General features: G+C 39.3%; 1 protein-coding gene across 2 annotated transcripts in view; it reads right to left on the bottom strand.

The window, feature by feature from the left end:
• col27a1b (collagen, type XXVII, alpha 1b) overlaps positions 1-25,044 on the bottom strand; it is a 116,669-nt gene that overhangs the window by 86,246 nt on the left and 5,379 nt on the right. For both annotated transcript variants that reach the window (XM_079871395.1, XM_079871394.1), the window contains exons 3-4: positions 18,933-20,206; positions 12,355-12,408 (exon numbers count right to left, since the gene is read on the bottom strand). In XM_079871395.1, the coding sequence (XP_079727521.1) occupies positions 12,355-12,408; positions 18,933-20,206 (1,328 nt within the window). The remainder of the gene's footprint in view (positions 1-12,354; positions 12,409-18,932; positions 20,207-25,044) is intronic.

A 25,044-nucleotide genomic window follows, 5' to 3' on the forward strand; every position in this document is an offset into this window, starting at 1 on the left:
CAGCTCTGCACACACTCCTGCTGCTGAGGTACATAAACAATGCTGGGTGAAGTAAGTATTGTGTAATGAGCTTGAGGAGGAGATTTTTGCTATGCTACAATCACCGCTGGTCCCATTCAGTTCCAAATCGTCCAAGTCATCGTTAGATAAGCCCAGCTCCAAGTCATCGCTGGTTAACCCAACACTAAGTTCAGCACCAAGTCTCCTTCGTTGTAGATGGTCCTGCCCAGCCTCCCTCCTCCACTGTCAAAGCCATACAGTTCATCTGCCTCATCTCCACTGTCTCCCTTTAGCCCCTCAGCTCCTCCAGTGGTTCCACTCAGCTGCACGGATCCGCCTGGGGCATCCCAGTCATCAGCTCCGCCTTGGCTCATCCCTTGGCTCCACCTCAAGCCTCCAAGCCCCAGACTCCACATTTGCCCTCCTACCCATTGGCTCTACCTTGGCTCAACGCTCCCTCGGCTTCAACATGAAATGTCATCACTCAGGCTCCGTCAGGCTAACTCGTCACTCTGGCTCCACCTTGGTCCATTGTCAATCTGGCTCCACCTCAGACATCAAAGTCAGCAGCTGCGCCTCAACCATCCACACCACTGGCTCCGTCGGACTCCTCCTTCCCCCAGTTTCTCCACTGTCCTCACTCACAACGTCTCTGCCCTGGTCTGCCAAGCCTATGACTCCACCATCGGTCATGCCTATCTGCAGCTCCACTGTGGCTCTCCAGGTCTTTGCCGCCACCCTGGCTCTTCGGCTCTGCCTTGGTCTCAACCTCCACCAGCTCCACCTCAGTCAGTCGTCTCCCTGGTTCCACCCAGCCTCTCCTCCAAGGCTCCACCATGGCTCCTCCCTCCATCGGCTCCACTGTGGACCTTCATGTCTATGCTTGGGGTCATCATCCTGCTCCTCTCGTCTCTACTCTGGTTTCTTCTATCTCTGCATTGGCTCCACCCACCTTCATCTCCTCCCTGGTTGTCGTCCCTTGCCTGTTCCTCGTCCTCCTCCAGAGCCCCCACTCTCCCTCTCTCCTCAGTTTGGGCTATGTTTTGCAGAGCGAGGATGCGCTTTCAGGGGAGGGGGAGTTATGATATGGTCATGTTTAGTTTCTGTCTTGTTTTGTTTTCAGTCTTAGGGTACGTTTACATGACAACAATATGCTTTAAACTAAGACCAACCTCATGTCTGTATTCTAAAAGCATTCATGAATTACAATCGGATCTATGCTTAAAAAGGGGGATGACAGTTAGCAGGTTAAAGGTGTAGTATGCAATTTCTGCAAAACTAGTGGCACCTACCGGTAAAAATACCAAAAATAAAGCATATTTTCAAACAACCTTGCAAACACCCATTCGTGTGCCACAATTCCCCCAACTCAATCATCACAAATACATCTCTTACGGGTTTCTGTGAAGTCATGTCTCAAAAGGTACTTTTAATATAGGTCCAACATATTAGAAATACATTTTGATGTTGAAGACTAAAATTTCATCTTTTAATATAATTTCATTATTTATAATTATGTATCTATTATTATTCTTTATTAGTATTCATAATCAGTTGTATTATCTTATGAAGTTTAAAATGCATAAGTAAGACTATAGATTGCATGGACACGTGTTTAAGGATCATATTTTAGACACAAGGAGGGGAGCTGGGAGAGTTATATATTTTGCTCAGAGGTATGTGTGCAATGCAACGTTCACTGAGCAGAGATGTTCCAATGATGATGATACATTAAATGTGTACAATTGGCATGTTCTTTACAAGGAAAGGAATGCTTTTCAACTGATGCAAATGTACCACAAATGTATGCACCGAGGATAGTTTCTTAATTTGGATAGTGGATTGTACCATGTGTAAACATGAGGTATATGTTCCATTTTTAAACATAAGCAACATGTTTTTCTACCTTACAAGGAAGTTGAAAGTCTCTCAGTGGTGTATATAAGCTCAATCTTACTGTACTACGGCAGAGAAACATCGGGAACACATAGACCTGGCACAAATACAACATCTTCTCAAGTTTCTCTCCTATGCTGACGAATAAAGACTTTTCTTGGCAAGATAACTGGTGTCCGTTTCAGTGAATCAAATAATAACGGAGAAAAAGGCTTAATTCCAAGTCTACAATTTTCTCAAGAATCTCAAGAGTCTCAAGAATTCATGCCTCATGTTGAACACCAGAAAAACCGTGTGCATGTACTTCTCAAAACGTCACGTCGAAGTAAGCAGGTCAAATGTCTTTTTGAATGGAGAGGAACTTCACCTGGTCTCAGAATTCAAATACCTTGGGGTAGTCCTTGATTCAACACTTTGCTTCAAAAATCATGTAAAAAAGTAGCAAAGGTCATCAAATTTAATCTTCAAAATTTTTGTCACATTCAAAATAATTTAACTATGGGTGCTGCTAAAACATATTTTTATTCGATGATTATTTCTCATTTTGATTACTGTCTGACTACCTGGTCTCTTGCTTGTCCCACAACACTTAAAACCATAGAAAGTCTATATAAAAAGGCATTAAAAACATTAGATAAAAAACCGCTATCACACCACCACTGTCAAGTGCTAAAAAAACATAGATTACTAGATTTTCAAAATATGATTAATTTGAAAATGGCCTGTCTGATATATAAGGTCCTTCACTCCCTCGCTTCGCCACCTCTGAAGGACTTTATTAAATCCAAAGAAAATTCTCTGAGGACCACACGAGCCTCTACTAGAGGAGACTTGATAATACCTCACAGGCGTACCACCTTCGGTCAGACGGTCCTGTCTGTCCGGGGTGGGAACCTGTGGAATAGTCTTCCTCTAACACTAAGAGAATGTACTACATATAGCTCGTTTAAAGTCCAGCTGAAAAAATGGCTATGGGCAAATCAAAGCTGTACACATTAGTATGTATGTTTTATCCTTTTTTAAATTGTTTTACGTTGTAATGTGTATATGGATGAGTGTTTGTGAAGTTGAATGTAGTCTTGTTTGAATATTGTATATAGGACTTAGCTAATTTATGAATTGACTGTAGATGTAAATTTTATTTTACAATGTTTTTGTGAGCTGTGTGATCCTAGCACGTGGGACTACGGATGGAAATTAGCCTTTGGCTATAATCTGGCATTTTTACATGCATGTACTCCATGTTATGTTCATTAAAATGCACTGTCCCAATCAAATAAAATAAAAAAAAACAAAAAACAATTTAGCATCACGAACAAGGATTGCATCTTCGGGTAAGAATTTTTCTTTCTAAAATAATTCTAATTCTGCCTGATGATTAGAGACATTGACTGAAACTGCTTAAAATAACAGTGTTATTTAAAGTACCAGTTGTGTTGCCAATGAATATATGTGTCAGACATAGTAAAAAAAAAAAAAAAATTAAAGACAAAAATATATAGATTTAAATTAAGTCATTTGAATTTGATGTGGCTTGTTTAAGTTGCTCTGATCAGTAAACCTCTAAAAATATTTGAACGATGCTGGGGTAAAAGTGGATATTTTTTTAGAAAGAAGACCATTTAGACGACATGATCACAGTTGATAAGATCGGTCCTGAATTTTCTTCACCTGCGATTAAAGGGGAAGAATCTAAAATTATGACAGAAGAGAGACCATTCACACCAGGAGAACGTCAATTCATTCTCACAGCCTTGCCTCCTCTGAAGAGACAAGATCCAAACACAGAGTTTTAGCGAGAATTAGACTCATTAGTTGACGCACATCAAATGACATTAAGAGATATACACACCATTGTGAAAGCTAAAATCCCAAGAGACAGATGGGAAAGCTTGCCAGCTTCGATAACAACAGCCCAATGGATAAACTTGTGGGTTGATGGCCAGGGACGACCCCTGGGTCTTTGGCAAGCATTAGATGAGTTCCGAAAAGAAATACAAGAAATCTTGGGCAGCGGTAAAATTCCTTTCACATTAGTGACATTGATTAAGCAAAAGGATGATGAATCTCCAGATGAAGTGGAATGCTTATGAGAGATGGGCCCTCTGTGCTAAGAAACAACCTGACAGAGATGATGTATAGTTCACTGACACACTTGTGGATAGCTTCAGCACAAAATACCAACAAGCCTTTTCACTTGGAGTCAATCCAGGCGAGGCATTTGACCAAATTATGCAATGGGCTGGCCGCTTAGAGATGGCTATGAGATAAAACAAGGAAGAAGGAAACAAACCATATCGAAGAGGAGTGACAACAGCTCAATACAACATGGACATAAAGAAGAGGATGATTGTTTGCCTCAATTGTGGAAAGCCTGGCGACATTAGAAAAGATTGTTGAGCTAAAAGAGGTGGAGCAGAAGGTCAAGGTCCATTATTTAAACAGGTCAGTGTGAAAAACCATAATGAAATCTCTCAAGGGAAGACGTGGACCGAAAAACAAGTCTGTCAGCTCATTGGGGGAATTAGCCTATGCGTCCGCAATAGGAATCAGCGTCCCCCTGTATTAGTAAGAAAAGAGACAATCGCCTTTTCATCAATGCATTAATAGGGGGCCATCCATGTGACTTTTTGGTCGACTCAGGAGCAGTCATTTCAATAACGGATCTGAACCTACCTACAACAGATGAAACTCTGGAAGTTGAAGGAGTTGGAGGAGGCATCACAAAATTTTGCAAAAGTATACAAGTTCCTCTGCAAATATATGATGATGAAGTCTTATGGACATCTTTCTGGGTGGGGCCGAATTCACAAGGAAGCCTTATTGGCATGGACATTCTTCCATTGTTGAACATGATCATATTCACTGACAGTCATCAAATCACTACAACAGCTGGCATAATACCACACGAAGATCGCACATGTAATCTAAGGTCTGTTGGTACAGCAAAACCAATCATCAGAGACTGGGAAAAAGACAGTATGTGGGGTCTTCTGTGCAGTTTATATCCAGATGTTTGGGCTAAACACAAATTGGATTGTGGCAAAGCCAACATTGATCCCATTGTTATTGAGGGACCAATACATGCACCTCATAAACAATACCCCATCCGACCTGAAGCAAGACAAGCCGTGGAAGAGATAGTGGCAGACTTGGAAGCTGAAGGAATCATCAGACAAATTTCATCTACCACTAATAGTCCTGACTGGCCCCCGACTGAGCCTGGGTTCTCCCCAGATTTTTTTTTTCTCCATCAGGTCACCTGATGGAGTTTTTTCGGTTCCTTGCCACTGTTGCCTTTGGCTTGCTCAGTTGGGGATATTTAATTTAATTAATCAATCAACAATACTATTGATCAGCATTACCAAACGTGGACGTTTTCCACTAGAAACAAACATTGATGTATTATTTTAATTTAATACTGTGAAGCTGCTTTGATACAATCTGTATAGTGAAAAGCGCTATATAAATAAACTTGACTTGACTTGACTTGACTGTCTGGCCTGTCAAGAAATCAGATAACTCATGGCGATTAACCATCGATTACACAAGACTTAACAGTGTAAGGCCCCGATCACACCTGATGCGTTTTTTGCAGCGAGAGATGCCTTTTTTCAATTGGTTTCCTATGGCAGTGAGCGTTCTGTGCGCTGTTTATGTGCCTGCTGCGCCACACGTTTTACCGCCTGCTGCGCCTCGCGTTTTTGCAGTTGAAAAAAAAGCAACCCCGAGCGGAAAAAGCGCCCGACGTCATCGCGTTTTTTTCCACTGTCCAATCGAATGAATGGAGAGGCGGGCCTTTCGTTTTAGAGATGAAAGCTACAGTTGCTTTAAAGCCGGAGTGCGATGGAAGATAAACTTGTTGTGCTCTCGCGGGTTACCAGGAGCTTAACGACTTCACGAACCGTAACTACCACAATGTTAACAGAAAGTAAATAAAGGTAATAAAAGGCTGATTTGACGTTTACTTGACTGACAGGACAGCTGTTTCAGTGGTTGCCTAGCAACATAAAAAACGCAGCGCACTGCTCGTTCTGTGTGATGGTTAAGTGCTGTGCACCTCGCGTTTTCGAACCTGAAAAACGCGTTAGGTGTGATGGGGCCCTAACACCAAAATCGCATCCTATTGTGGCCAGTCCTGCCACCAATCTGAATGATATTCCAGGAAAAGCAAGAATTTTTACGGTACTAGATGTACTGTCTGCTTTCTGGTCTATACCTATTGATGAAAGATCTCAAGAGAAATTGGCCTTCACAGTGGGTGCAAAACAGTATATTTGGAACAGACTCCCACAAGGTATTAATCTTTCTCCTGTTTTGGACCAGTTCTTAGTGGAGCTAAAATCTGAAATTGAGAGTTCAGGAAGTGTTTGCCTCCAATATGTTGATGACTTGTTGATTACAAGCCCAGATGAAAACAGTCATGTATTTGCTCTGAATGTTGTCCTACAAGCCCTTAGGAAAGGGGGATTTCAAAGTCAACCCCGAAAAAAGCACAGCTGGCCAAAACCAAGGTCATCTATTTGGGCCAAGAATTATCTGTGGAAGAAAGGAGAATGACAACAGAGCGTGTAGAGGCATTACGGCAACTTCCAAAACCTCTAACAGTTACAGGAATGCGGCAGGTTATGGGACTTTTCAACTATTGTCATCAGTATATACCTGATTTTGCCAGCATCACTAGCCCTTTCATTGACCTGTACAAGGGAGGAAAGCCTGGAGTGGAACAGATAAACTGGACACCGGAAGCTGAGGAAGCGTTTACTTCTATGAAAGAGAAACTGACTTCAGCCCCAGCCTTGGGTATCCTGATGGACGATTGCCATTTAATTTGTAGACCAGAGTGCGAGATGAGACCTACTCAGCAGTACTGTGTTAAAAAACCAGGTGATCAGTACAGACCCGTTGGATACTTTTCTACAAAGATTCCTGTCACTATGATTGGTCAACCACAATGTATACAAGCCCTTGATGGTGCCACATGGGCAGTGGATGCTGTTGAAAATCTGATAGGAGCACAAACGATCATACTGCACACTCCACACAGTATAGTGACGCTGTTGAACAACACAAACATCAAGACCATAACTGATGCAAGGAGAGCAAGATGGGAAGCAACTTTGCTGAACAAGGATTTGAGAGTGGAAATCATCAAGGACACTTCTCATAACCCTGCAACAATGATGCTGGAACCACGTGAGGGAATACCACATGAGTGTGAAAAACAGGTAGAAGAAGAAAGTCTTGGTCCTGTTAATCCAATCCCTCTTGAAAAACCAGACAAAGAGTTATGGGTCGATGGATCCAGTTACTAAGTTGATGGAAAACGACATACTGGATGGGCTGTAGTGGAAGCTGATGGAACTGTTGTGAAGAAGAGAGCTCTTTCTAGGCAATTTTCAGCGCAAGTAGCTGAGCTCATAGCACTTACAAAAGCTTTTGAACTATCGGAAGGAGATTAAGTCAACATCTATACAGATAGTCGTTATGCTTTTGGGGTGGTCCATGACTACCTGGCTCTGTGGAAAAGACGTGGACTTATCACTAGCAGTGGGAGCAAAATACAACATGCTTCCATAATTCGTTGCTTGATTACAGCATGCCACTTACCCAGAGAAGCAGCTGTGATCAAAGTAAAATCACATCAATCTGACAAATCCAAACAAAGTCAAGGAAACACGGCAGCAGATGCAGCAGCTAGAGAAGCACATAAATGTATACATAAGATGTATAAAATACATCTATTTTTTTTTTTTTTGGACTTATACAGTTGTTCGTCGCATGGAACGAACGGTTGAAGTCCAAAGTAGTCGATTGCCGAGTTCACGCGCATAGGTTTAGTTAACTATGATCACGCGCGTGAACTCGGCAATCGACTACTTTGGACTTCAACCGAAAACAGGATGTAAATACAGGTATTTGCGCTGGCTTAAATAACATCATTTTTATCCATTTCTTTCACATCTACTGCAGTCAGATTCACTCGTGTTCACTCTGAAGGAATCACTCACATGACCTGTGCACTTGTAATGACACATCAAGGATGTTAAGAGGCTAAAAGCAGGTTTAAATATTGCCCCATTGAAGTCGACAGGGTGCAAATTTTAAAAAGAGGATAACACGGTGTAGGCAACACCGATTTTTGTCGTTGTTCTCTGTATTGACAGCACTCCAAATTGACAAAAAAATGAGCTCAATGTTAAAATTGACCGGAGTTCTCCTTTAAAGGGAAGGGTGTAGGAACAGATAGATGGTATCATTGGTCACAAGTTAAACCTTGCTTAGTGAATGAACAAAATGATAATGACGGCTTTTGGCCTGATAGAGCACTGTTCATCCATTAGCTTTAAAGATTGGGAAGAAAAAAGTGATGCTTAATTATTTCTCTGCTTCCATTTCAGGAATCAATTCCATTGACATTGATTAGAGATGGTTGCAAGTTATTCTCAAAACCCAACGACAATGGTATGTTTATTTTAAATTTTACTTGGCATTTACCAAGGAAGCCAAGCTTTATGGACTCCTCAAGTTCAAGGAATCACTTGGAATGCAACTCTGAAATCTGGCCAACATTTTACTCTACCCTTTATTTCCATATGGGGATTATGGGATTGGGTGCCACGTAATGATAAAGACCTTGATATATATCGTGAGGACATCTACGGTGGATGTAACTTTTACCATCAGTGTTACAAAAGCAGAGTAATTTGGCCTGTGAAAGATAGATCATCACATGCTTACAATATGGGACTCATTGGCCCAAGGGTGTATTTATCCCATACTGTTGCCATGTTAAGGGTTTCTGAGGGATACTTCCTCAGGGACAACAAGATTGAATGGAAATTACGTATGAGTATGGCATTCAGAAGATGAGAATAAATATTGTGAGACTGAACTAGAAACTGGGGATATTGGAAGGTGTTTTTATCTTTCTGCGGAAAAGACAAACAAAGCTAAAACATGCCCAAATATAACTATGCACCAGCTCATGGTATTTTGTTAGCAAAAGAAACCAAACCTTGATAAATGAAGCTCACATGGTGCAACAACGCATTAATTATAACCTGAAATCCCTTCTTACTGTTTTTGATCAGTCTTATTGTGGTATAAGGAGTTGGTTGGAAAAAGAAGTTAAATATTATACCTCTAGAGATCCTCTGAGTAGTCAAAATCATAAACCTTGAAGTTTATGGGGAGACATAGCGGGGGTATTTGGTTCTGTCAATTCAATTAGTAATACTGCTCAAATTAATCAACTAAGTGAGTACACTCAGTGGGTGGGAACAATGACTGGGAATTGGCAGATGCATAAACACAATCGTCAGATTTTGAGACGCATTGTGCGGCGTGTTTATTTTTAACTTAGTATTTAAAGGATCAAATGGTAGAGGATATTCAAGTTATTCGAATGGGTCAAGTTCCTGAGCGAATAGTGGAATCTTTGTTATTGGTTTTCGGTAATCAACTTAATTTGACTACTGCTAAATCGCAGAGCAGAGATGTTCCAATGATGATGATACATTAAATGTGTACAATTGGCATGTTCTTTACAAGGAAAGGAATGTTTTTCAACTGATGAAAATGTACCACAAATGTATACACCGTGGATAGTTTCTTAATATGGATAGTGGATTGTACCACGTGTAAACATGAGGTATACATTCCATTTTTAAACACAAGCAACATGTTTTTCTACCTTACAAGGAAGTTGAAAGTCTCTCAGTGGTGTATATAAGCTCAATCTTACTGTACTACAGCAGAGAAACATCGGGAACACATAGACCTGGCATGAATACAACATCTTCTCAAGTTTCTCTCCTATGCTGACGAATAAAGATTTTTCTTGGCAAGATAACTGGTGTCCGGTTCCGTGAATCAAATAATAAAGGGGAAAAAGGCTTAATTCCAAGTCTACAATGTGTTGCTAAGTGTTATGAATACTGTAAATCTTCAAATAATAGCCCGGGCTTTTATTTTCCCAAATCGCCGAACTGCATCGGCTTGTATTTGAGACAGATGTCTATATGAGACAGGCCTTTAATTTAGTGTTGAGATTAGCATGACAGTAGGAGGTTACCATATCTGTGTTTGTGTTTAACTAATCAGATGGTTTGCGTCTGGTTTGCGATACCTCGAGTTGTCATAGACGCGACGCGGCGCTGCGCTTCTCGTACGGTGTGCGAGTGCTACCCCCTTTAGATTATTGGCAGCATAAAAAAATTAAACGATGTGACAGCCATGGGCTGAACAATACAAGTTACCGGTAATATTCATCGAGCCTATGAACTAGTTGCCAGAAACACATCAACAAGAAAGAATGAAGGCTACCCTGTAAAACAACTGCAATCATGTGATACAAAAGGACCCTATATTCATCACTATCATCATCACCGCGATCCTAAACTACAAGTTCATTGGCAAATTCCTCCTCCTCGTCACTCTCCTCCACTTCACCCTCTCTGGCCTCCGCTAATTCTGCCTGCCTTGCTTGCGCTAACAGCTCCCGCCCAGATGCGCAGGGCTCTCTTGCGTGCGCTATCTGCTCCATAGAACTGGCTTAAACAGACGATCTGATGGGTTTTAGAAGATTAAATACAACCCGAAACTAAAAAACAGACCGGGCCTCTATTTGAGACCGGCCTTTATTTATCCAAACCTGTAGCCACACCAGGCGTGTAAAAGAGACTATTTGGGACTCGGCTATTATTTGAAGTTTTACGGTAAGCAACTGAGGCTAACACTATGTAGAGCGAATGCAAGCATTTTGCTAATAATAAGCCCATCTAACGTATGGCACCGGTCGCATTTTTTAAAAATGTTTGAGGCCTCTTACAACGGACACATGAAAGTAAATATTACAAATTGGTGCATGATGATGCTGTATGGTATTGAAGCGTCCATTGTAGCTCGCTGCATTGCAATGCCCAGTTTGCTCTGATGTGTCCATGACCCTTTAATTTTTGATGGTCTAAATGCAGCGAATTTTGGCTTGCACTTCTGTAACCAAAGCTGAATGTCTTTTCCCATGTAACAAATTGTATCATGCATATGAATTGCTATGAATGAAAACTGACAAATAACAAACATTACAGAAATTAAAAAAACTTTAATATTACAAAATAAATATCAGCAATTTATTTTATATATATCAAGAGTTACGTGAAATATTCTTAGTACCTTAAGGTACTGACTGGTGGTGTAGGATCCCAGTCACTCTGGAGAGCTTAAGAGCCGGTGAGCACCAGTGAGGCTTTAAATGCCTTTAATAAGACTGCTACAAAGAGCCCTTTATTTAGCTCAACAGATTGGTTTCCCACAGTCTAGCCCTCAGGGGCCTCTCTAAAGGGCAGTCTCATAGGCCAGGGCAGGTATCTCACACACAAAACATCTAGACTTCCACCAAGAGAAGTCTCTTTGAATCACTGACTAACTGATATCTCATTGTCTCACTCTTTCTTCCACTCTTGATTACAATCTTACTGAGCAAAAAGTAATTTCTACAAGGTACTTACTCACCCTGATGACAAACTCTCAGTTTGTAACAAAGAAAGACTTCAATGAGATTAAATAAATTGAGGAAAACTTTTCACAAAATAAAATCAAGCCTTAACAACAACAACAAAAATGTATTGTAATGTGAACTAATAATTTCATTAAAGATTTTAAATACATTTAAATATATGCAACAAGAAATATAGAAATAACTTTTTTTTTAATTTAGTGGTTCAATTTTTAATATGTCTGTGTTGGTCTGGATGTGAATTTGCATACATCTGATTATGGCCAGTGAAAATTATTCATATAGTCCCAATGCAAATGGACTAAGCAATTTAAAATAATAATCCAATTTAAACAAATTATTTCACAGAAACTGGAATTTACATGGAAATTGAACAAGCAGCAAAAATCTATTTTTGAGTGCAGGGCAGGCCATCGGAAATGCAAAGTTGATCTTGGTTTTATACAAACATATGGTGAATTGGGGTTTAATTGGAACTAGCCTTCCTCGACCATAAATAAAATAACGCACCTCAGTTCAAAGACCCCCCCCCCCCCCCGCCCCCACCCCACCTCAATAATGAATGGCATAGTTAGGCGTAATATGTTTGCAATATTTACATCAGATGCATTTCTAAAATGCTAATTTACTTTACAATGTTGTTACCCCTTCTAACACCTTTCAAAAAGAACATGTTGTTCCAGTGTCCTTGAGTAACAATTGGAGTGTGATTGAAACTGGAGCATGGTAGTGTGGCTGATGGTGAAACTGCCAGTGTGAGTCATGCCAAACGCCAATTTCATTACCTTTTAATGCAACTTTGGAAAACAAAATTACTTAATGTAACATGCAGGGAAATATTAGGTTGACTTGGATGAAGTAAAAACATATAGATCTCCTATGCTTGGGCTAGGCAATAGAGACATGAGAAAATAAGTGAAGTATTTTAACAGGCTTACCCTTGGCCCTCTCTTTCCTGGTAATCCTGGCTTGCCAGGAGGTCCTGGAGGTCCCTGAAAGAGGAGGGAGGGAAATCGTGACAAAAAGGGTCATTTAGTGTTAAATATCTACCTGCTGACATTGAATTAACTCACAAACAAGGCAGTAATCCCCCTATTGGATGGAGGCAGTGACAAGCAACTGAGAATTTTTAGTTGACGTAACACATTGCTGCAAAAATAAATGTAGCCTACTGTAAAAATGCAAATGTTCATTTTATTTTTGTGTTGACTTTTCCAAGTAAATTTTTACCTACTCTCTGAATCTGTATTTACACAGACAAAACTGATATTCTTGTACAGAATAGAAAGCAGTTAGAGTCAACAAAAAAGTAGAAAAGAAAAACATGAAATTGGTATAACAAATATTTTCATGGTGAAAAAGACTTTTTAATTTGGTGGCATTGGCCAATTTACTGACACAATAACTAGGTTTTGGAACATGAACGCCTGAATTTATAAAGCTGTATATAAAAAAAAAAAATCTGTGTGTTTTTGACTTTAAGTAGATGGTAAATAATGTTGAGATTATCAATTTCACTTTTGCACAACAAATAAATAGAAATTTTGGTATGTTGCAAATTTGCGACAACAGGCATTTAGGGTCATTTTGGTATGTTGCAAATTTGCGACAGTGGGCATTTAGGGTATTTTTTTACAAAATGGAAAAATTAATAAAATACATTTTCCCATCTCAGGAATGTAGATTTTATTCATGGCACAAAGTTGTTAGAACTTATAAACTTTATACTTATAAACTTTGACAAATTAATGAATCTTGACAACAGCAAGAAACAAAACACTCTCCTACTCCCTAACATTGACAGTAGTTTTTATACATTCCATGTTACACTCTGTTTAACTCTTTCCTTGTTTCTCCAGTGCATACATTATATATTCTTATAGTGTTATATCCTAACATGCTATTTTTTGTGGGGAAAAAAAAAATAATTTTTTTGGGCTGAAACCATCTAAATACAGCATTATTATAATATGTAGCCATTAGCCCAATCCAGCCGTTATGGACCAATGTCGCAAATTTGCTACAAACAGAAATCTACAAAGTACGTAAAAAATATTCGTCACATGAAGTCTATATGAATAACATAGCTATAGAAGCAATCAATAAGCTGGTACATATTTTTATCTTAGCACAACTTAACTCATTTTGGGAAATTTCTCCACATTTGCGCACTTGATATGCGGATTTTGCAAAACAAAATATTAGCTTCGGTGAACCGGATGTAGTTCCCACTCCGACCGCTCCTACGATAAACCAGTGCGTGCAAAATGTTCCTAGGTATGTATCGAATGTGCACAAACAGGCATTGGGGGAAAACACACGCTATCTCGCCTGCAGTCTGAATGGAAGGGGTTTGTTGCAAATTCGCGACAGTGGGCGTTAAGGGGTTAAATGTTTTGGGTGAGTTACAAAGTTTTGCAGAGATGCCATAGAGTTCTGATGTTCCAGCAGCAAACGGTTGTGACAACTGAGCTTACAGTTTAGAGAATGTTAAGGCTGCTTCGAAAAATGTGCCAAAGCGATTGAGAAAAACTGCAAAATGTTTTAGGTTGAAAACAGGCATAGAACAGAGAGGACTTTTTTAAAAACGTCTAAACTGAAGTTATTTGAAAAATAAATCAAAATTGGACTGCTGTTGTTTTCAATAAACTGTCCATAAAAACAGCTCGTTTTACTGGCAAATGACTGGTTTCAGTCATAGGCGCCCTTGTTAATTTTGCACATCATCTAGCTTTAAATCAATTACACACATGAATCAACTGAGCTTGCATTTAAGAGGTCAGTGTTTTCCTTTTACTTAGTCAAGGGAGATAAAAAAAGAGCACATACAGGTCTGATATTATGATCCAGCAATTCATGTACATCTGGCTCGTAGAGAATGCACTAACACGAAAGTAAACTTTATGAAAGTAGACTTTCATACTTAATTACATATAAGGAGTATTACACTAGTAAGAATTTGAGTAAATAATTAGTTTCTGTACTTAAGTATCTTTTTGGCTACTTTTTTTATTTTATTAGTATCAAAAATATTAGCAACTTTTACTCTCTACTTCACAACATTTTTAAATAAGTACTCCAAAACATTTGAGATGAGTAATGCAGTTACTCGTTACATTTAGCATGGCACCTAACTTTTTCTGCAGAAGTTTATTTCTGCTAAAAAGAAGTGATTTCGCCATCTACAGGGCATTGAAGGTACTATATCTTTACTCTTTACTCATCCAAATTAGTTAACAAGGCTATACATTACATGAATGTGAGTGCATCAGCAGGTAGTTGTGAAAAGCAGGTGCTTCATGAGAGGACATGAATGCAGCCAGTGATGAGGCCAAAACCTGCATATCAAGTGCAAGTAGGCTTTGACTATTTCATTTCTTAACAGTTAATTTGTTATATTGAGGAGACCTCTTTGAAGAATATTTGGAATTGGTGACCTGTAACTTGTAATGGAGTCATTTTTGCTGTAAGATATCTGTACTTTTACTCAAGTGCTTTACAGGTACTCCTTACACCTCTGCATATAAGCTTATTATGTTGACCTTCATTCTTTAACATACAGGTGCTGAATTACATAAAGTATTAAATGAAAAGTCTTTCTGTTCCTAGTAAATGCCTAAAACATCCTTTTATTTGACAAATGCTGACAAATACATCTAACCAACTTCATTTGCAATAAAGACAGCAAACACTGTATAAGAGTCACTATGGGAAGCAGAACTTTAGTGCTCCATTTTCATATTTTTCCTCAATTTCCTCAAAAGCGGCAAATCTCACCAAGTAGGCGGCTGCAGTCATCCTCTAACTGTATTTGTGGCAGTGGCAGATATACAAATATTGGGTGTAATCCATTCAAGTGCTGCTAGTATTCCACTTTCACTATACTGAGGCAAGTAAGAATACACAAAACAGACGTTGCGTGGCGTCATGTGAAAAGGGCCTATTAAGCCAAAAAACATTTAGTTGTTATATTATTATATATTCTCTTTCTATCAAGTTCACAAAAATCTGGCAATGTCAATGAAGAACATTATTCGAACGAATGTTATTTTTATATAATTTACCTGCAATCTGCTTTGGAATTTGCATTGTGTTAGTGACAAATGTGTCAGCAGCAATCCAAGTTGCATACACATCTGATGGCAACTTTGAACTAATGAAAATCACTGTTTGCAAATAAATTATACGAGACAATTTCTGGCAATGTTTCGTAACACCTGCAGACCTGGCAAGATCCCATATACTCATACTGAGCGATGCTGCCAGAACTCCACAATGTTTAATTGCAAGCTTCCTGTTTCTAATCATTTTGAAAGCAACACACTAATAAAAGATTATTCAAAGGTGTACGCTATTAATGTGTTCAGGAAATCTACATTAAAACTACTTTTAATAAACATGAACTGCATTTACTCTGCCTTTAGTTTTTATGCAATAAACTTCCTTGCTCAAGTAAAATGAGCTTCTATGGAGTAAGATCAAACATAATAGACCAAGAGACATTGTGCGCACAGTGTCTGCTTGATATGAATTACATTAATATGGTAATTCTGATTTCCAGAGAGAAAGAAAGACAGAAGAGCCCATTTGAGCCCCCTACTCTCTCTTCCACGTGGCAAATTTCCTGAATAAAAGCAATCTCTCTTTCTCTCTCTGCCTCCAAGAAGGAATGAAAAGATTAGAAAAGGAGGAAACAAGACATTTTATAGTAATTGCTAAAGGGGATATCTCCCGAAAATGCACAGTGCTATCTGTGTGACAGCCATACTGAACAGCACATCTGGTTGTTGTTTGTTGTTGGAAAAGAGTTCAGAACTTCACTGTGACTGTATATACAGCACCATAATACACTGCATAATAGTGCAGACTTTATAGCAAATATCAGCTCACTTTCAGTAGAGCACAGTTCCGCTCCCACACAAGCCTGTAGTAAAAATCTTATGCACAAGAAATGGAAACTTATCCAGGAAGACTTATAGTTGTAAGTCTGTTACAAGACTGATTGATTCATTCTCATGCAATCACAGTGCAACCTTTATTTAAAAAATAACTTTCCTTCAGGTTGTCAGCTAAAGGACATTATTCCTTAGTTTTTATAAGCATTTTTGTCTAGTTTTCCAGTACAAATATCTAAACATTTGTGAACCAAGATAAATTTACTTGACAAAAATATGCACATATGCTTTGTTTAAGCATAAAGGTACATTTAGTAAGGTTTAGTTTTAAAGTAATAATAAAAAGATATGACAATAGGTTAAAGAACAAGAAATAATTCAAGATATATATTCTCTGAAAACCAGTCCCATAATGTACACAATTTTGCTGCTCAAGTGAATTTTTCTTGCTTTTAAGTTTCAAGGATGTTTAGATATGTTTAGCGGAAAACAAGTCAAACTGCTGATTAAGTTTTTTTTTGTTTTGCAGTGTGTGTCCTCTCACCCGCTGGCTTGTGACCTCATTATTTAACTACAAGGAAAAAGTGTGTAAGCATTACACATTAGCGGCCTGTAATGCCCTTTCAAAGGATTTTAAAAACTAGGCTTAAGACCAAGACCACCAAAAACTCAAAGGCAACAATGATGACACCATTTTCCAGCCTTAAACCAGCATTTTGCACCCAGAGAAGTTGTTTAACTGGTAAAAGATGTAGTTTTGTAGTGTGTGGTATGTTATGTATTGAACTCCTCAAGAAGTTGGAAACCAGCTGACAAAGAATCCATACTACTATGCAATATGTATAGTATGCAATACTACTACAGTCAGCACTTAACTCTTTCCCAGCGATTGACGGAAATTCGATCATTTATGAAACAACGTTTCCTACCCATTGATTGAATTTTCCGGCTTTCCGTGTTTTCACTGTTATACAAGCAGATGCATCTGTAAAATAATGCGTTCGTCAACATTAAACAGCATAGAAATCAAATCTGCCTAACATTACCAAATGAAATGTCGACCCAGGACGATGAGTAGGACTGTGCAAGCTTTGTTGGTGTTGATGGACTCCATCTACTCCATCTATATTTTGATCATCGTACTGAATCTGATCCAGAGTCTTTGACAAAAAACATGATTTTCTCAGCTTTTTGCTGAAAATGTAGATTTTTTTTAAGAAACTTACTCACATTCAAGTGTTGATAAGTTGCATTAAGCAATAATAAAGCAGGTTGTTTTTGATTAAAAGCAGAGTCTCTTCTTTCTTTTGATATATTGCATTTACAACAAAATATTCTAGAGGTCATGAAACTTTTATGAAAATGATCAAAAATGCTGTCGCTGGCTGGCAACTTTTTTCTAAAAAGCTGGCGAGGAAAGAGTTAAAATATAACATATGGAGGCAGATGACAAGGCCAATGCACACACACAAAAAAAAAACATGGCCATAGCCAATAATTCACATTTCACCATTCTTCAAAATAAGCAAAGCAGCACTAGCCATCTGGCCACCATAAGACACTGTTTAAAAAAGAAAGAAAATGGTCTTCAGACTACAAAGTTCTAGTGTAGAATCTGTTGAAAGCTGAAGACCTTGTTGTTATGGTTCTGTATCCTGACTTAGCTTTGAGTATTTCAGCAAGCAAGTCCCCACCTTCAGTAAAAATCATCAGGGAAAATCCTGCAATAATAACATTTTACTGTAAAATAAATGGATAATTTTGCTAGCCTGACAGACAAATTACTTGAAGTTTTTTTTACAACCTGAACTAACCGTGCCAAAAAAAGATAAAAATTTCAGATATTTTAAGAGGCTTACTGACCTTGACTATTACACACAGTCATAAGGTGTGCAGGGGTCATCTCTATAGGTTTTATGTTTTTTGCATGTTTTCTTGCATGTTTCTGCAAGTTGATTTGACCACATGACTGAGTTAGTGACTACATGACTTTCATTAGATTTGGCAGACAAACGTTTTTTGAATATTAGTAAGTAGTCAAGAAGTTCAAATATTTATAATATGACTTTGATTTGGAATACAAAAGGTTTTTTTGTGTATAAGCAGTGAAGGAGTTAAAATATTTATAATGTTGTTAAAATATTTTTTTTTCTAGGATATAATAAAAAAACATTGTGAATCTACTAAATAAGGTTTTCTTGCTCTTATTGAGGAGAGCAAGAAAACTTTTTTTATTCATTATGATATCCGGACAGTTATATCAACCCAACCTTTTATACCTTACAATATGTTACAAACCCAGTTACAGGTTGAGACCACAATCGTTCATTATTTATATATATATATATATATATATATATATATATATATATTTTTTTTTTTTTTTTTTTTTTTTTTTAAACCCTCAACCGAATCTTAACTACTACTTAATTTTTCATGAACTCACTCATCATGTATTTCAAACAAATCTATGAACAAGTTGTCAATACCTCAGCACCAATGAGAAAATAATGATTAAGACCTTCTAGGTCATGTTAGCAGAACATTTTACCAATTTCAATCCATACAAATGTGAAAAATACAAAGAGCATGGTTACAAAAAATATTAAAGAACATCCTACCGGTGGTCCAGGTTCTCCTTTCAGTCCCGGTGACCCTGCCAAGAGGGAGTATTGGGTTGGTTCATAGTCAAAGGTTTGGAAACCATCTGTGGCCGCAGGGGTGACAGGCTCAAAAGAGGTGGATTTGGTTCTGAAAAAGGAGGTCTCCTTTTGTAGAGGTCTCCGTGATGCTAATGTTGTAATCTCAGACATCGTGAATGTGCTAGAAGTTTTAGGGTGTGTTGTGGCAGGGGTCTGGATATCCAATTTGTTCTTCTGTTGGCCTGTTGGTCCGGCAGTGTCAGCCATCCTGTCCTCTTTTAATATCTGCGGCCTTATAGTAGCCCTTACAAGGTTCTTCCTGGGGTTGCTTTGTTGAGTTGGCTTTGGAGATATTTGTGATGTCCTACTCCCAAAGGAGGCCATGGCAGTTTGTGCTGTGACCTGTAGGGGGGGTTGTAATGTGGGCTGGGCTATCGTTGGTGGCACTGTGCTTTGTACTGACTGAGATGTCATTAAAGTAGACATGTTCAGGCATTGTGAGGTTTCATGATTGTGTGTCTTGTCTTGTGTTAGTGAAGATTTAGAGCTAAAATGTCTGTCATTCATCTCTGTTACAATGTTTGGGGTCTGAATGGTGACAGACATATTGAGGTCCAGGGGTAATAGTGGTAAAAGAGGAGGGAGGTTAGGCCGATAAGTGTCAGCTTCCCTGCACTGTTTTTTAATGTACTTACAATAATTGTGAGCTGCCTTAGCAGAGGGATGAATATCAAACTGGCAGATGGCTCCTTCAAACTGCACAGAGCTCTGGCTCATTTTTCCCAAGCGAAAGGAGCCCTCTGGATCCAGCGTTTCTTCATTTTTAAAATGCAAATCTGCATGCATACTTGTCTTCCCACAAGAAGTATATAACGTAACCCTTTGGGCTTGGATGTCCAAAGCCAGGTTGTGCCACTGGCCATTGTGAACATCATAATCAAAATTTACAGTGTTCATTTGGCCCAAGTAAACTAAGATCTTCCCAGGGATGAACTGCACCCCTAGTTGCAGTCTTTTCCTCTTTGTCACAACGGTGAAGAGGAAAGCATTGTTTATGCGATGCGAACATACACTAAGGATGAGAGTGAACGCAGAGCCCAGTGATGGAGGGATGACAGAGCTCACTGGGATGTCAATTCTCGCCCTCTGGGTTAGGATGACTCCAGATTTGAATGGGATGACACCTTGAGGTGTGGAGCGTGTCCCAGGCAGTCTTTTCCCAACCAATCCCAGTCTTTGTAGCACGTCCACATCTACAAAAAGGAAAACCACAAATAATTGCAGGAATAATTAATATACATAATAAAAAAAAAAATTAAAAAAAACCCATTTAGATCAAAATGGATCTCGTCGCAGTCGACTGAAGGCTTGCAGCTGTTTCTCACACACTGAGACACTGAGCTCATTATAGGAACATATCATTAACAAAAGCATGTGTAGAACATATGCGGCAAAGGTAATGTTTCATCTGGGGCAATGCTTCAGTTTTCCATTAAATGCTCTACTGATATTGTTACAAGTAGAAAAATAGCACTGTGTGGGCTTATGTTTTACAGATTCATCAACTGTACTACAAATTCATTAGATCGTTAGAGGTCTGCAATAAATTAGGTCAAGTGAAGTGAGTGGGAGTGCATCTCAAACGTCCCTGTAAAATTTATATGTCGATTTGGGTATAAGATGGCAAAAAAAAAAAAAAAAAAATGTACATAGTATACTGTAGATCCATTCTTCTAAATCTGTATTTTTGTCTTGTTTCCCAATAAAGAAAAACAAGCATGAGCCTCACTATTTATTTTAATTTTTTCATCAAAGCAGTGGGGTAAGAAAAAATTACTTCTATTAAGTTTTATAACAATTTTGCTACTTTTGCAAAATTATAATTTTACTGGAAATCAAGACAATAATATTGACTATACATAAGATTTTTTTTCTTTGGCTGTAAAACAACTGCTATAACCAATATCAATAATGCCTTATGCGATCCCTTTGCTAGCAAGTAGATATGATGCATTAAGTGGTAAAAGAAACAGTCAATGCCATCTATCTTAGGGCTGTCACTTCTAAACAGTCAGTAATGAGTTTAGAATAAAAATAAATGAGTGTATGCATTACAAAACCAAATCTAACCCAAACACATCCCGACTAAACAAAATCCAGCTCAACATTTGCGGTTATAAAATATACCCAATGAGCACTAAATGAAAAGCACATGTAAATGGAATAATCCCCCCCCCCCCCCCCCCCCCCCCCCCCCCAGATGATGATCAGCAGATTGGACGGGATTGTTGAAAGAGAGCACTATGTCTGCAGTAGTATTGTAAGCAAATCTAAACAGATTTACTAACATAATGGCCACTTCATTATCAAGCATGTCAGAAAGAGGTGACAGATCATCTCCTGACAAACAGCAGGAAAACAACTGCTCTGAATTTAGAAAATTAATGATGTGAATAATTTCACATTAATCACATGAGATCCTGACATAAAACTCGAACAAAAACAAGACTCCTGCGATGCACCTCAAAAGAACACATGAAGAACAGCCGCTGGTTCTACTCACAAATCACAGTAAGGAGTCTGAAACAGCATGAAATAAACTTCTTTAAAGCAGGGCTCAGCGATAAGCATGACCCACTGACCTAGGGCCAGTGTGAGCGAGTTTAGGACCAGTTGACACAATTGATCTTGCCACATCAAACCATTGATGCATTGCCATTACATCTTACACTTTTTTTCAACATATACAATGAATAGGGACACTATAATCTTCCATTCTCGTTATATAAAGCCTCTTTGGCCTCGTTTACACTGTCAGTGAAATGTGACCCAATTCCGATTTTTTGCTCATATGTGACACAGATCCGATGTGTTCTATGACAGTGTAAACAGGAAAAAAAAATATTTCGAGATCGCTTTCAGGCCTCATTCATATGTGGAAATAAATCGGATATGTGCCAATGCGACTGTCATGTACACAGGCAGATCGGATTTTCTGAGGCATTAGGCAACGTCTCCGCGGTTTAATGGCGAGAGAAACCCCGACGTGCATCTGCAAAGATGGCCCGACGAAACGTTGTGTTGTGGTAGGAGAGGAATATGAAAAAACGTTGACACAACATATTGTTGTACACAACAAAATTTCGGACCCACTGCTCCTCGTTAAAGCCAATTTTTAAGCACAATATGCTCCCACCAGTCCTGAGATCTCTCTCACTCACAATAACTGAAGCATATGTGCCATATCACCCTGTAGCCCAAGACTGGTTGCCCACTGAAGCTAAGCAGGGCTGAGCCTGGTTAGTACCTGGATGGGAGACCTCCTGAGAAAAACCAGGTTGCTGCTGGAGGTGTTAGTGAGGCTAGCAGGGGGTGCTCACCCTGTGGTCTTTGTGGGTCCTAATGCCCCAGTGTAGTGACAGGGACACTATACTGTCAAAAGAGCACCGTCCTTCGGATGAGACGTAAAACCGAGGTCCTGACTCTCTGCGGTCATTAAAAATCCCAGGATGTCCTTCGAAAAAGAGTAGGGGTGTAACCCCGGCATCCTGGCCAAATTTGCCCCTTGGCCTTTGTCCATCATGGCGTCCTAATCATCCCCATATACTGATTGGCTTCATCACGGTCTCCTTTCCACCAGTAAGCTGGTGTGTGGTGGGCGTTCTGGCGCAATATGGCTGCCGTCGCATCATCCAGGTGGATGCTGCACATTGGTGGTGGTTGAGGAGATTCCCCCATCTATGTAAAGCGCTTTGAGGTCTCAGAAAAAGCGCTATATAAATGTAACGAATTATTATTATTATTATGTGCAACAATGGCACTTTTCGTCCTCCTTCGCCTCAAAATCAAGGTGATGTTTGGCAAACTTCGCATATATCGCAGAGCTAGCATCAAGCATATTTTGCGTCCGCCCATCTGTGCAAGAGAATTTAACCCTTTAAGCATGCGCGATGTTTCAGATAGTATGGCAAGTGTAAACACATGAATCAGATATGGGTCACAGTTGAAAGAACGTGTAAACGGACGGTCAAAATAATCGGATAATATTGTGGCATATCAAGATGCTGATTAGACAGCATGATTATTGCACAGGTGTGCTTTAGGCTGGCCACAATAAAAGGCCAATCTAAAATGTGCAGTTTTATCACATAGCACAATGCCACAGATGTCGAAAGTTTTGAGGGAGCATGCAATTGGCATGCTGACAGCAGTAATGTCCACCAGAGCTGTTGCCTGTGACTTGAATGTTAATTTCTCATTACATCCAACTGGCCTCACAACCACAGACCACGTGTGACCACACCAGCCCAGGACCTCCACATCCAGCATCTTCACCTCCAAGATCGTCTGAGACCAGCCACCCGGACAGCTGCTGCAACAATCGGTTTGCATAAGTAAAGAATTTCTGCACAAACCGTCTCAGGGAAGCTCATCTGCATGCTCGCCATCCTCATCTGGGTATCGACCTGACTGCAATTCATCATCGTAACCGACTTGAGTGGGCAAATGCTCACATTCAATGGCGTCTGGCACTTTGGAGAGGTGTTCTCTTCATGGATGAATCCCGGTTTTCACTGTACAGGGCAGATGGCAGACAGCATGTATAGCGTCATGTGGGTGAGCGGTTTGCTGATGTCAATGTTGTGGATCGAGTGGCCCATGGTGGGGTTATGGAATGGGCAGGCGTATGTTATGGACAACGAACACAGGTGCATTTTATTGATGACATTTTGAATGCACAGAGATACCGTGACGTGATCCTGAAGCCCATTGTTGTGCCATTCATCCACGACCATCACCTCATGTTGCAGCATGATAATGCATGGCCCCATGTTGCAAGGCTCTGTACACAATTCATGGAAGCTGAAAACATCCCTGTTCTTTCATGGCCAGCATACTCACCGGACATGTCACCCATTGAGCATGTTTGGGATGCCCTGGATCAGCGTATACGACAGCATGTTCCAGGTCCTGCCAATATCCAGCAACTTCGCACAGCCATTGAAGAGGAGTGGACCAACATTCCACAGGCCACAATCAACAACCTGATCAACTCTATGCGAAGGAAATGTGTTGCACTGCGTGATGCAAATGGTGGTCACACCAGATACTGATACTGCTTTATATATAAAGCTTGCCACAGCACACCGGCAAAAGTAATGATTATGAATGTGTTGGAAAAAACAGCAAGGAGACTACCTGAAAATGTTAACAATTTATTAATAAACTAGTGATTTCTGAGTCTGTGTCGGTTGAAAAGATGAACGATGTCAGAATGAAATGTCAGTGGAAATTGGAATGTCATACCCTGGAAATCATACTTACCACTAAAAGCAACAGCTAGAGAAGTATTCCAATAACTCTCAAAGGTAAAGTTGACCACACAAACTCGTCATCTCCACAGTATAGTGGATGCGCATTTAGAGAGAAATGCACCTTAAGTTTAGCATGCAATACTAATTTATCTTCCACACTCTGCATGAACACTTGGATATGCGGCTAATAATAGCACACATTAATCTAGGTTAACGTTTGAGTAAGCAGCTATGTAAAGTGACTAACTAAGGCTACTACTTACATGTTTCAAATAATAAATAATAAAATGTTTGAGGTCAATAAATAAAAGTCAAGTGTTTGGATTTCCAGCCCGACATAATTACCACATCCGGACTAGCATTGTTAACGATCTGTCCATTACGGACTGTGTAACTTCGCCATTAATAGTCAACTAAACTAATGTTTAGTTGACTATTAGGTGGCAGCCATAGTCAGGATGCAATGTAAAAGTCAAAGTAAGAGCCCTGTTACAGACTCTAATGTTCCATGGAGTTAAGTCAAGTCAAGTCAAGCCACCTTTATTTATTTAGTGCTTTATACAATACAGTTTATTTCAAAGCACCGTTACAGGGATCAACTGGAAAATAATGAATCAATGATGCAAACAGTTTAATTCTGCTGTAAAGTATCTCTAAAAAGAAAATAGTGTCATTGTTCAGCTGAGGTCAGTTCAATGTTGATCCAGTTTTGTTCAATAACTGTGTAAAGATAATCAAATATGAAATGAGTTCAATTCAGCTATAAAGCAGCTCTG

The sequence above is a fragment of the Squalius cephalus genome (genome assembly GCF_949319135.1).
Source record: "Squalius cephalus genome assembly, chromosome: 5".
Classification (NCBI taxonomy): domain Eukaryota; kingdom Metazoa; phylum Chordata; class Actinopteri; order Cypriniformes; family Leuciscidae; genus Squalius; species Squalius cephalus.